This window comes from Agelaius tricolor, unplaced genomic scaffold (assembly GCF_023055355.1).
Source record: "Agelaius tricolor isolate 1412-34295 unplaced genomic scaffold, bAgeTri1.0.p SCAF_7, whole genome shotgun sequence".
Lineage (NCBI taxonomy): Eukaryota > Metazoa > Chordata > Aves > Passeriformes > Icteridae > Agelaius > Agelaius tricolor.
The window spans coordinates 33531939-33544475 of NW_027269267.1; the positions used below are offsets into that span (position 1 = coordinate 33531939).

Genomic DNA, 12537 nt, shown 5'->3' on the forward strand with positions numbered 1-12537 from the left:
CTGCATTTTTCATATTTTAGTCTTACACTTCCTTGAGCAATGAAAACTTCCATGGGTTCAGGAAAAAACACCATCTGACCATGTCTAAAGGAATGTGAATATTATTACAGATTCCATATATGAAAACAGTGTCCTGGAGCTTCCAGTTTGTACTCTGATACTGGAAAAAGTGAATGGCCAAAGAGCAAACGTTTCTTCAAAGAGCTAAGGATGATCATGAAAATATAGATTACTTTGGCAATGAAGGAGAGAGAGAGAGATGGAGGAGAGGGAGAGGGAGAGGGACTGTTCCCTGTCCTGTGTTCTCCCACCTGCTTCCTCCTTCCACCCTCTTCTCAGCAGCTCCTTATTTTACTACTACCTCATAGTATTTTCCCTCACTTGTTCATGCTCTCTGTCCTATCTCCCAACATCTTCCAGTACCCAAAGAGTCGACAGAGCTTCTAAAGGGGAGAGGGAGAACACGGGCATCAACTTCCAGCTCTTCCAGTGCCTCTACTGCTATGCGTGGGTGCAATCGCTCTGGGCTGGCTGGTCCAGCCCTCTGGCAGAGGCCAGGGAGGGCTGGTGACAGGGCAGCGCTGCCTGGGTGGGCCTATGAAGAGCACTGACTGGCGCTGCTCAGGAGCCGCTCCGGCTGCCCACGGCCGTGTTGTCAACCCGGCTGTGCAGCAGGTGCTTTGTGTTAGCACTGCCTCTCTGGGCATTTGTGGTACTCGGGAACCCCACTCCCGGCCCAGGACTCCACCGCTCATGGCATCATCGGCGTTTTTCACAACACCATGATATATACGGTGTTTTCCTCTGCTGGGGCAACCCCCAGATCTCACCAGGACACTCTCTAGGTCTGGTGCCAGCAGGTTGCAGAAAGAAACATCCCTTTCGGGCTGATTTATTCAGCTCGCGGCTGCTTTGGTCATTCCTGACCGTAGAGACCACGGCGTGGCCGAGACGGGCAAGAGCCACACTCGGGGGAGGGACGGATTTCAGGGCCCGGGGCGCTCCGGGCGAGGGGCGCGGGGGTGCGCGCTCGGCGGCCGGCCCGGGGCAGCCCACCCGTGCTACCCGCGGGCGGTGCCGGGCCGGGCCGGGCCGCACGTGGCTACGTGACGGCGATCGGGGCCGGCGGGGCTCGGCGGCTCCTCCTCCCCCGGCGCCCGCCGGCGACTGGGCGCCGAGGCTGCGGCGGGCGGGCGGCGCGGGGCGGGGGTGCTGCCTCCTGCGCGGCGGAGCGGGCGCAGCGGCAGCCGGGGCCGGAGGCGAGCGGCCCGCGCGGGCGAGGGCGGGCGGCGTCGCGGGGCGGCGGCGGGGGCTGCGGGGCATCGGCGGGGGCTGCGGGCGGGGTCCGCGCCCGCGGCCGGCAGCGGTCTCTGCGCCTCAGCCGGGCTTCGCCGGGTGCTGGCGGTGCGCTCTCCCGCCGCGGGGCTGCACAATGGCAGTCGTTCAGTAGGATGGATCCTGCCGTGGCTTTTGTTCTGCAGATCCACCCATCCTCCTAGCAGTCAAGTACCAGGCTATGGTTTTCTCTCTGGGGATCTTTCTTCCGCGTTTTGCCGGTGTCTCCGATGAGGTTTTGGCCTCGGCTGGGATTTCACTACCTTACTTTTCGTTTGGCTTCACGCTGAAAAAAGGGATTCCTTATATTTGCTCTCCACGCTTTTGGTTATAATTCACTGTTGGTCTAGGGGGAACAACCGTTCAGCCTGGCTGAAAAAAAAGCATCCGTTGAAAAGTCTCAAAGAAATATACCACGTGAGGAAAAAAAACTGGGAGAAGATCGGAATATAATCGCTTTTTCTATGATAAAACTGGTGCCCCTCTTCAGGAGAACTGATCTCAATTTATTATTATGCAACCACAAGGATCTCTTCTTTCTCAGGGTGTATAAGCTGCTGGATTGCTTTTCGCCCAAATCAATGTGGTTTCTTTGGAACATTTTCAGCAAAGGATCGCATATGCTGCAGTGTCTTTGTGGCAAGAGTCTTAAGAAAAACAAGAACCCAACTGGTAAGCAATCCATTGCAATGCGTTGTTTTTCTTTAATGCTACCCTGTCTGTTGCTCGCCGAGGTAGATCTGCAATCCTGCTGAGGGGAGAAGGGGGGATATATCGAGGCCAGCACGGACATGCATGTGCATACGTGTATGAATAAGCAAGGAGCGGTTTGTATTAGCTTCAGCCCCTGTCACCACCGAAAAGGGGTAAAAAAATAAAATCAAAGGCGACCCTCGCCCAGCCGGCATCTCCTAGTTCCTATGTGCTATTTCCAAGGAGGAAACTTTTACATCAGTACCCTTCTTGTGGGGAAGGCGGTGGAGCCCCCCACTCCCGACCGCGGGAGGCCCCCCAGTCAGTTTTGGGAAGAGGAGACTGGCTCTCCTGTGCTGGTGTTAGCCGGCCCTGCCTGCGGTGGGTGAGTGTGCCGGGGCTCGCGTCCTGCACAGCACTTTCTGAATAGCTTGCAGTATGTCACCCCACACGCACACACACCCACCCACCGCCTCGCTCGGCTTTCTAAAGTCAAGCCAGACACCCCCCTCCCGCGGCCTGGGGGCTCCCCGTTATCACTCACCCTCGGCACTCAAGGCCAGGAGGGTGGAGGGTGGTGAGGAAAGGGGATGGACACTTTCTTGGGGCTTGTGCCCAGACGGCAACTCAGCCAGCTATGCCGAGTGGCAGCAGCAGCACCGCCGGGTTGGCTGTGCCGCTCCTCCGCCTCTCGCTGCCGGGATGACCCCTCTGTGCCACGCACCGGTGTCTCTGCGTCCGTCTCTATGTCTGCCTGGCAGCCGGGATCATGCGCTCCGGTTCAGCCCGGCTCCGAGGGGGAAACTTGCAGTACATTACATAAGAAATGCAAATGCAGGTGCTCTGGGCCGCCTGGTCCCTGGGGGTCACGCTGCTGCTGTTGCATCCCTCTTGCTCGGGGCGTCCGTGCGGCCAAGCCCGCGGCTTGGCGAGCAAGGTGGGCGAGAAGGGATGCTCGGCGGGCGGGAGAGCCGGGAGCTTTTCTGGGGAAACACCGGCCCTTCCGCCGGCCTCTGGTCCCCCACGCCGCCTTGCTCGCTCACCCCGGCCGGCAGGTTGTCTGCAAGCACTTGCGTGCCTGGGGAGGCGAGAGCCGCCGGAGCCCGGGCTGCGAGGGGAGGGATGCCGTGTGTGCGCGCTGGTGTGTGTGTGTGCTGGCTGCCCTGCAGTGGCAGCTCCCGAGCAGGAGGCTCCTGACGCTGGCACTGCAGTGTAGTAGATCATAGGCTCTCGTTGCCTGACACCCCAACATCAACAAGCAGCAGCCCTGGCAGCCCGCACCCCTCTCCTTCAAGGCAGCCGGGCTGCCGGCTGCTGCTTTGCTCAGCCCAGGTCCGGTGCAGACTCGAGGTGGGCACCTCGGCGGATTTACCCTTCCCCGCCCCCGGCGTCCGTTTGCCAGCTCGTCTCGCCCCTTTCCCCCCCGCCGCTGCCGCAGCAGTGAAAAGCAGCCACTTAGCATTCCAAAGAGGCTGAAATGCCCCGCCGGAGGCTGCGCTCAGCCTCCCGCAAAGTGCCCTTCGCTTCACTCGTCCCTTAGCACTGCAGCCAGCCGGGGGCCACTTCCTAGCCGTGCGCCCCCCCGGGCGGGATGTGCCAGACAGGGTCAGGACGGCCGACCACCCTCTCGCAGCCCCTGGGGATGCCCCTCTCCGCCGGCCCGGGCCACGCACGCAGGGGCCGTGACCGCAGAGGGGACAGGGCAGAGCGGCGGCGTGGCCCTGCCTGCCCTGCCCGCTGCCGTTGTTCCCAGCCCCGGGGGGGCCGGCTCCAGCGCCGTGGTACTCTGGGCAAAAGGCGATGCTCCTGAGGAAGGGATTTGGAGGGGGGCGGCAGGGGCAGGACGAGGGCTGGTGGTTTCTAGGCCTTTCAGTTTGCATACCGGGGGGTGAGGCGTGTGCCCCTCCACACACACACACACACACACACACTCTGGTCCACCCCTAAAGATTGGTGCTCCTTCTTTGCGGAGGGCAGTCTGTCAGGATATCGGCCCCTGAAGCCGAGTTGTGTCCCTCGGAGTGCCAGGCAACCGCGGCACATCTTTCCACCTCCCCGGGGACTTTGCCGCACTTCCCTGCTCCCGCTGCATGGGACGACGAGTGGATTTGGCTGGCAGGAGCGGCACTCCCCCCGCCGCCACCCTGCCTGCCGAGGGCTGCGCTGGCCCGAGGAGGGCTGAGCCCCTCTTCTGAAGGAGTGGGGGGAGCTCGTCTAAGCGAGCGAGGTGGGCGCGGGGGAGCGGGCAGGGGGCGCGGAGTGCGGCCCTGAAGGGTGGCTACGGCTCCGGCCAGGTCCGCGGGGTCGCTGCCCGCCCGCACAGTCTGCGCTCCTCTGCTCCGCTCCCACTTGATCCCCTCAGAGCCGCCGGGACGCCGAGCCCGGCCGAGCCGCACGCCCCGTGCCGCCACTCCGTTCCGGGAGCGCCGAACTGCGGCTCTCTGTCTGAGGAGGCTAATAATCCGCTTGGCCGGATTAGCTGGTAGCTCGGTCACAGGCGCTGTTGCTCTGACGGCAGATCATCTCCACTCAGGCTGGGGTCGAGCGCGGGGAGCGGTGCCGCGATGCCCGTCCTGGCCTGGTGCCCCCGGGGCTCCCCCTCTGCGGCAGCTCGCAGACCCCATCCCCGCTGCGGCACGGGGCCCCGCTACCGCCCCCCGCCCCCTTTGCCGCCAAACTTTTCGGGACCCGCTGGGCTTTTCAGTCTCAAAAGTCATCAAATGAGCGAGCATCTGCCGCTGATCCAACCGTGCAGAAAATCCGGCAGGTTAGGCAACTAACGCTGGCTGTAATTGCAGTTTATTTAGCTATTTTCGGCCTGCTGCACTTTTTTTTTGTCCCTTCCTAGAGCTGGTCTATTTCCAGAGACGGGACTGAGTGGCTCCTTTCCAAATGTTCTCTGCTTTGCGTTTTCCCCCCACCGCTGGCTGCAGCCCCCCCTCCATGTGCGGACCCCCTCCCGGGCTCCCCTGCCGTCCCCGGGGGCCTCGCCCCGCCGGCACCGGTAACCGGCACCGTTCAGAGCTCCGGAGACGGGGACAAGTGCGGCAGGGAGGGATGGCGAGTCCGAAGGGCTGTGTGTAAGTCTCTGGCAGGGTTGCATCAGGAGGCTTTGGTTTTATGGTTGGCTGAAACCCCTTGGTTTCAGATTTGATATCCTCGATAGAGGAGCTGCGTTTGATGGCTGCAATTATTTACCTCTTTACCTTTCTTCGTGAGGAGAAAAACTTTGGGAATCAATAGGTGTGGCTTTGTTTTCAGCTACTGAATATTTTTGGATGTTCCTCAGTATAATGGTGCTACAATCAGTGAAGCCCCTCATATCTGCAGTGTTCTGTCTCTCGTGAAAATGTTTGCCATGTGTCAGGTTCCCTGGGCCTCACTTGCTTTTGCAATTATTTCTGTCTAACTCTGCCCTTCCCGCTTGTCATACACACAGAGGGGACTTTAAAAAGTGCAAAAGCAAAGGGACTTTTTCTCACAAATAGTTAAAAACTGCTCCAAACCATAAGTTCTGAACCAGGGCTTGTTATAATAAGATACTGTCCTCCTGGCTTTCCCACCACCATCCCCAGCCTCCAAACTGGGTGTCTTTGGCTAGGGAATGGCAAAGTCATGGGGAGAATATGGGGCCTGAGGAGAAGTGGGAAAGGAGATTATCTCTGGTTGCTTTTTGAAGCAAGGCCAGCAAGTGAATAGATTTTTTTTTGCCAAATGCCAGCTGTTTGGGTGCCCACGGGAGGTGTGTTGGCTGGAATACTAGATGCCCCCATGGCGGGAATTGCTATCACATTTCACTCCTGGTGGCAACCCAGCAGACAGAGGATGGATCAGGTTTCCTCTCCATTCACTCCCAAGGAGAAGCATCTCTCCAGCACAGTCAGGGAGGTTGACAGGGGAGTAGATGGCAATCGGCATTACTATAAATATATTACTGATGGAGGATTTAATTTAGGAAATTAGTATCAATCTCACATCAATTTCAAATACAAAACCTGTTTTAAAAGCAGTAAGTCTGAAATCCAGGCTGCAGCTGAACTGGAATCTCTGCATAGTCCCATGTTAATTTCCTACTCCATGAAATAGCTTGTCTGGTATTTCGTGGTTGCTTATGATTTTGAAAAAGTTTCTAAGCACAGCCATGTGAGGATCTGTTTGAAATGGAAGCTTGTGTCCTGCCTATAAAATATACAGTAGGTGTGTGTCTTTATCTGAATTCTGAAAAAATTTGGCCTCCCCACTGCTTTCCTTACTCATAGAAAGAAAACCTCCCACCAAAAGACAAAGACAGTAAGAGCTGTGGAATCAGGTCCTTGAAGTTTCTGTCATGTAGGTCCGAAAAGCAGCTCTGACTGCTTAAACACTGTAATTCCTGTAGTGGGAATTGAGGCATGGTCTGTTTCTCTTGCTCAAATGTAAAACTGCCTATTTACATGTATTTCACCTATTGAAGTTTTGTCCTCTCTGGAATACATTTCCTGAATTTGTATAAATTTAATTATTCTTGATCAAATTAAATTGCATACTCTACTTATTAAGGGGTGAAATTTATGCCTGCTCATGCATCTCCCTACTGTAATAAAATGTTTGCACCTAGTTCAATGTCTGCTAATGACAGGCCATTTATAAATGAATTCAAATATAAAAAGGATGACTTAGGCTTAAGGAAAATACAAAAAATGTATTTACAGATATCATTGGTTTAAATATTTATGTGTATGCTTTTTGCATTTGAGCTTGATGTTTATTGTACTTAACCTTCTATGATTATATTAAGTATATTCATTTTAAGCTAAAATTCCTATTGATTCCAAATCTAAAAAATGAGTGATTTAGACATTCTGAATTTGTCCCTTTGTAAAGATTTTATGTCCAGTAAATGACTGTAAAAATATAATCTGAAGATGAGAGAGTTGCTTGAAATTGGAAACCAGTTTTTCAAGAGGACTTCATAAATCTAAAAAAGTGGGAATTGGGCCCTTACACTGACTCTGAGGGTGAATTTTGTAGCTGGTGGGGTCGCTACTGAGGTTTCCATAGGAACAGTCAACATTTAGGATAAAATCCTCTGGGTCTAGGTTGCAAATGGATAAATGAAGTGGTTGTGTGCAAATTCAACAGAATATTTACAGATGTTTGCCAAACGTGCCTCTAAAGAGTGAGTCCTGCTAGAGCATGTTCCACTCAGTCCAGGAAGATCTTGTTGCTTGGGGAGCAGTGATTTGTTTCTACACCAAGTTCTGGTTTAGAGGGCTTTTGTGATTTTGGACCCACTGTTACTTACCTTTGCCTTCCCTTCCTGCTTGTTAGAAGTTGCAGGCAATTTCTGAACATTGCACAGGCGTGCTGTTGGCCCTCTTGTTTGTTTTTCACATTTCAGTGAATGATAGCTTTTCAAAGATAAATTACTAGTTTACTGAACAACTCACTGAGTAAGAAAACATCGAGCGATCATAAAACTTTACAATGTCTGTTGTGAAAAAAAAATTGCTGAGATGTAGCAGGTGTCTTGATGTACAATTAATGTGTCCAAAAGCTACTTGCCACTGTACAGAAAGAGTTTATATGTGTATACAGTAGGATAACAGTTTACTTGGGAATAAACTTTGTCAGACTGCACCCAAGTTTAGTTCAGGAAGGGCCCCCTTCTTGCACAGAGTGTGCTTCTATTGTCACAGCAAAGTAAGCCAGGAAGAAAATATTTTCTTTGGAGACCATATAATAAAGTGCTTAAAAGAGTATATTCATCTTCAGACAGGCTATTAAAAATTATTGTGTTCTTGAAGTAAATCCTTACAGTAGATCCACCCAGAAGTACTGAAAATAACTGCAAAAGGAACTGATGGTGCTTGGCACCATGATGGACTGAACACACAGCAAGCAAAATGTAATATTTTTAATATACTCTGCAGCAAAGAAAAATAGCGTGTGAATAATTAACAAAGCTGTTATCCAAAACAGGAGCACACTGACTCCAGAAAAGAACTTTTTGAGGCCAAAACTTCAAAAATCATTAAGTGAAAGGCATTTGATGGATATATGGAATGCAGGTTTGGTGTATTTGTAGCAAATGCTATTAAAAGCATTCATGTTTAATATTACAAGGAGAGTAAACAGTTGCTGATGAAACTGCATCAAGAAGTCAGAATAATAATATCTGAATAGTAATATTCAATGCACAAACCAGATTAATAACACCTTCTGCGGTAAAATTAAATGACTAGTTTAGGTACTATACTGGGGTGAACATAATAAACATTTTAGTATCTTTTGAGTTAATATTAAATGGTGGTGTGGGTCAAATAACAATAGGTAGCACATAGTTGCTGGCAGAAATTGATAGTCTAATTTTAATATCTGTATTTTGTCTTTTCACTCTGACACTTGCTTATTTGACTTTTAACTGGAAACAGCATGTGGAATTGCACTGAATGAGTTTAGCCCTTGCATACAGTAGGCACTGTCTTGGAAATTACTTGGCTTAATCTTTTTGTGGCACTAAAGTGAACCTGGTCCTATCAGACAGTAGTCTCAAGCCAAGGTTAAATATTTTAATTCCTTTGGAATTTTTGGCTTTTGCTCGAGGACAGTGATACAAATAAACTGTAATCCTCTATGAAAACATTGTTCTAAGGAGATTCCCAAAAGGCCTGTATTTTACTGAGCTGAGAGAAGAATATACTTCACTTTTCACTGAAATTCATTGTGTCATCCATGTTTTTTTGTGTATGGCTTTGTCATGTAGAAAGATAAGAACATAGTGAGGATACAGAATGTGCAGGATTTGTGCCTTAGCTGTTGATCCTGTCCTGTCTCCATCTCTGGGTATTAGGTGGTGTAAGAAAAAATGTAAGACATGGGCAAATCTTTGGATTTGATCCTTCCCCTCATCTATCAGCTGTGACAGTTTTCAGCTGTCACTGGACTGTGAAGTTGGAGCTTGTATTCAGGTCACTGTGTGTAGTGGCTTCTGAAAGAGCTACACAACCTCAGTTATCAAACAGCATTTCTATTTTGGGCATCAAAAAACTTTGCATAGCAGTGAGCTCTACATAACCACGTGCTGTGTGAAAAGGATGTGGAGGGGTTTGCACTTTCTGTGGGTTACTCCTTGGTTCTTCTGTTGAAAAACAGAGGCTAACATTGCTATTCCTGCCCCCTGTCTGTGACTAGTGATTATGGAGAGCTTTTCGGGTGAAAAGCACTTCTTTCATGGTGCCTTTTCCTTCCTTGAACTGTCCTGAAATCCTGGACATTTCTGTCATCTTAGTTCCTATGCAGTATAACTTGCCTTTGCTGTGGGCATAGGGTATCTTTGGCTTAGGAGGACAAAAATAAGGTAGCAGCCCACACATCCCTTTGCATGTGCTGCTTTTGTCCTGCTAAAAGAAGTTAATTTCTATGGATTTTCTAGGCCTATGGGATAAGGAACTATGTCCTGAAAAGGGCATGTTTTTCCTCCTTTCTCTTGAGGAAACAAGTGGAATATTACTCTCTTGAAGAAGCTTTTAAGGAATTAAGCTCTAGTGTGACTGAAAACTAGAATTTCATACTGTTGTTGAATGGTTTGAACAGGAGAGACAGGTTGTGTATAAAAGTAGACTTCTGTTTACATATAAATCTCTTGCTTCTCACCAATGCTAGCAAAGGAAATAGGCAGGAATTTGATTGCCCTTTAATGAAGTTTGAGAAGAAAATGCTAATTTAAAGAAGGCAACTTTGCCAGACTTGTTACTCCTTCAGTAAATGTAGTTCTAAGCATGTCCCTCTACAATCAAACAGAATGTCCAGATTAAACAGTTCCCAGTTCATGCTTCTCATTAAAGAAGTGTACTGTAGAGCACTACAATTGCTCAGTAGTTTCTGCACATATCAGAGTACATTTATTGACATTGAATGAGATGAAGAGGAGCTACCAGTGCAGAACATAGTGGAAAATACATTAAAAAAAAAAAGATGTGGGAAAAGATGTGGAAAAATTATAGCTCAGGGAAATGCTTAAAAAAAAAGTCAGTTAAATCATTAATACAGTAGTATCTTATAGAGTAACCTATCAGGAATATCTTAATGAGGATTAAATTAATAATAGTCCCTATTAATTTGTAGTACTTATGACACAAAGAGCCACTTTACAGTTCTGATTTTCTTGGAACTGGAAATTTCAAGTCAAACCCAGACAGCTAATAGTTTCTGAGAAACTGAACCTAAATGTGATGTAGGCAGATTATCTCACTAGGAGACCAACCAAAGATCTCAAATGTTAGCTACCTTTAGGATGTCTAAAACCCAGGTGCAATTTTGTGGCTTGTACTCTTTCACTAAAATCCATATTTTAAAGTAGCACTAACAGGTGGATTAAAATTTGTAAAGCTTTGCACCCCTGAGAGAGTTCTTCCTAGCCACTTGCTGTTTCAAATCCTTTTTTCTTTTTTGTGTTTGTCCCCATGTGAAGGAGACTTTCTGCTTCAAAAAATCTGGTTACACAGAGTTTCATAGCCAACATTTGCTAGTCTCCCGGCTTTACTCAGACATTTATTACCTCTATGAATATGACCTTGATCCATCCCAAACTCTGCCATCTCCATTATAGCCTCTCACATCTCTTTGAGTGTTTTCACCTTCTCCTTGTGCAAGCATATCACCTTTTTACTTTGGATAAGGTCTTTCAGGAAAAGTAGCCTTTAATTGTATTTCTTTCAGATATTTTTAAGTCCTCTCCACCACTTTGAATAATTAGCTAGTGACCATGAGCAGAAGAACTTCACAGGCTTATTTTATTAATGGTATAATAGGTATTTAGGATGGATGAAGGGTAGGCTGATGGACTAGCCTTTTTTTTGTTGGGCATGAGCTGTATACATTGTTGTTTTCCCACTTGCTGCTAATTTACAGTAGCAGAAGTAAAGAAATGCAGAGGCTGTAAAGTAACTGTGATTGATTAGGAAAAGACAGTAAAATCAGCAAGAGGATTTAGAAGACCTAATAACAAATGTTATCCTTTTCTTTTTTTTTGAGGACCATTTGAGGATATTACTTGCTTGAGGATAAAATGGTTTGTGTGAGATTCTGCTGTTGAAGCAGGACTCCTCAGCATCCAGGGAAATTTTCTGGATATTATTGCTGAGCATTTCCTGTTTGTGTTGGTAGGGAGTTGTTTCCAAATCCTGGCTTTTTCTGTTCACTTAGGTGCTTTGTATCTCCTTGAAGCTTGTGGCCATGTCGCAAGCAGAAGAGATCCCAGAGAACTGCAAAACCTGTGTGGATGCAAGGCATGCCCTGTGTGTCCATACCCTCAGCAGGGCACAGACAGAGTAAACCTCACTTTTGATTCACCTTGTTCACCTTTGAGCTCACTTTTGATGGCCTAGTTTAGAGACATTATTGAGTGAGAGGATTGTAACATGCCTCTTCAGTGCTACATGTTCCAGGGTTTCTGCTGACCAGGGACATTAGTAGCAGAGCCAGTGGCTGTGTGTCACTAAAACCCTGTGTCCTGAACTGTTGAGCTCTGGCTATATGCACAGAGTTTTGAAACATGGCATAGATGAGTTCTCTTACCTTTGAAACTTGTAGCATGGTTTCTTCCATGGAACAGGGTATGTGAAAGCAGTATGGGATTATTTTACAGCAAACAAGTCATTATGTAGTGTATGTATGGAAGAACCACATTTTTTAAGGTGATTTTACTTTGTTTTCAAACTGGACTTTAAACTCAGATAATGTTTGCGGAAGAGTGAAAATACAGGATAAAAAACCTCTTGTAGTTTCCTACGTAATACATATCTGGGTAAAAGAAATAAGTTTACTTATGGTAGGAGAAATTTGAACCAAAGAAGTGAGAATAGAGGAAGTGTGTGATTTTCTGTTCTAGTGTCTTTCCTCATTTTGATTGGTCTTTGCAATTTATATGAAATGATGTATCTGAAGCATTACTGGCATGAAGTGGAGATGAATCCAAAGATCTGTGTGCCACAGTAAGACATTCTCTCGTGACTGAAAGTTTTCTGTGAAAGCATGTCTTTGAAGACATTGGCTTTCTTAGCACTTCAACATCATGGATGTTGATTTTGACCACTCCCATACACCATTGATGAAAACACTCTCTAAGGATTTTCCTCATGATACTTACATAATATGGTTCTTTCATTAAAAAAAAAAAGTCTTTAAGCAAAATGAGAGAAAAAAAATTGAACATAAGTATATAAAGGTGAGTATCATGGTAGTTTTAACTGTAGGGTTACTAAGTTTCTCTTAGATGCTGGATGAGAATGATTTTATTCCAGTTGTGCCAGCTACCATTGAATGAAAGGGGAGGCTGAAGTTTTGGACCTTATAACTAAAGCAGAAATAGGCTGTACGTTGTGCAGTCTGTGTTAAAATATTTTAAAAAAGGAATCAGGAGTAACAGCAAAACAAGGGTTTGTTATGTTTTCTGGAGCTCCTTTTCCTTGGATTTCAGTGGCTGTCTGGAGTAACTATGGTCTCGGTTTGCTGCCAAAAAGAACACCT

General features: G+C 48.0%; 1 protein-coding gene across 3 annotated transcripts in view; it reads left to right on the plus strand.

Annotated features, from left to right (window-relative positions):
- Nucleotides 1-1352: 1352 nt before the first annotated feature.
- FGF14 (fibroblast growth factor 14) overlaps nucleotides 1353-12537 on the plus strand; it is a 379715-nt gene continuing 368530 nt past the window's right edge. For 2 of the 3 annotated variants that reach the window (XM_071430888.1, XM_071430891.1), the window contains exon 1: nucleotides 1353-2007. In XM_071430888.1, the coding sequence (XP_071286989.1) occupies nucleotides 1800-2007 (208 nt within the window). In that variant the 5' untranslated portion in view covers nucleotides 1353-1799. The remainder of the gene's footprint in view (nucleotides 2008-12537) is intronic. The other variant, XM_071430893.1, reaches the window with a different exon arrangement.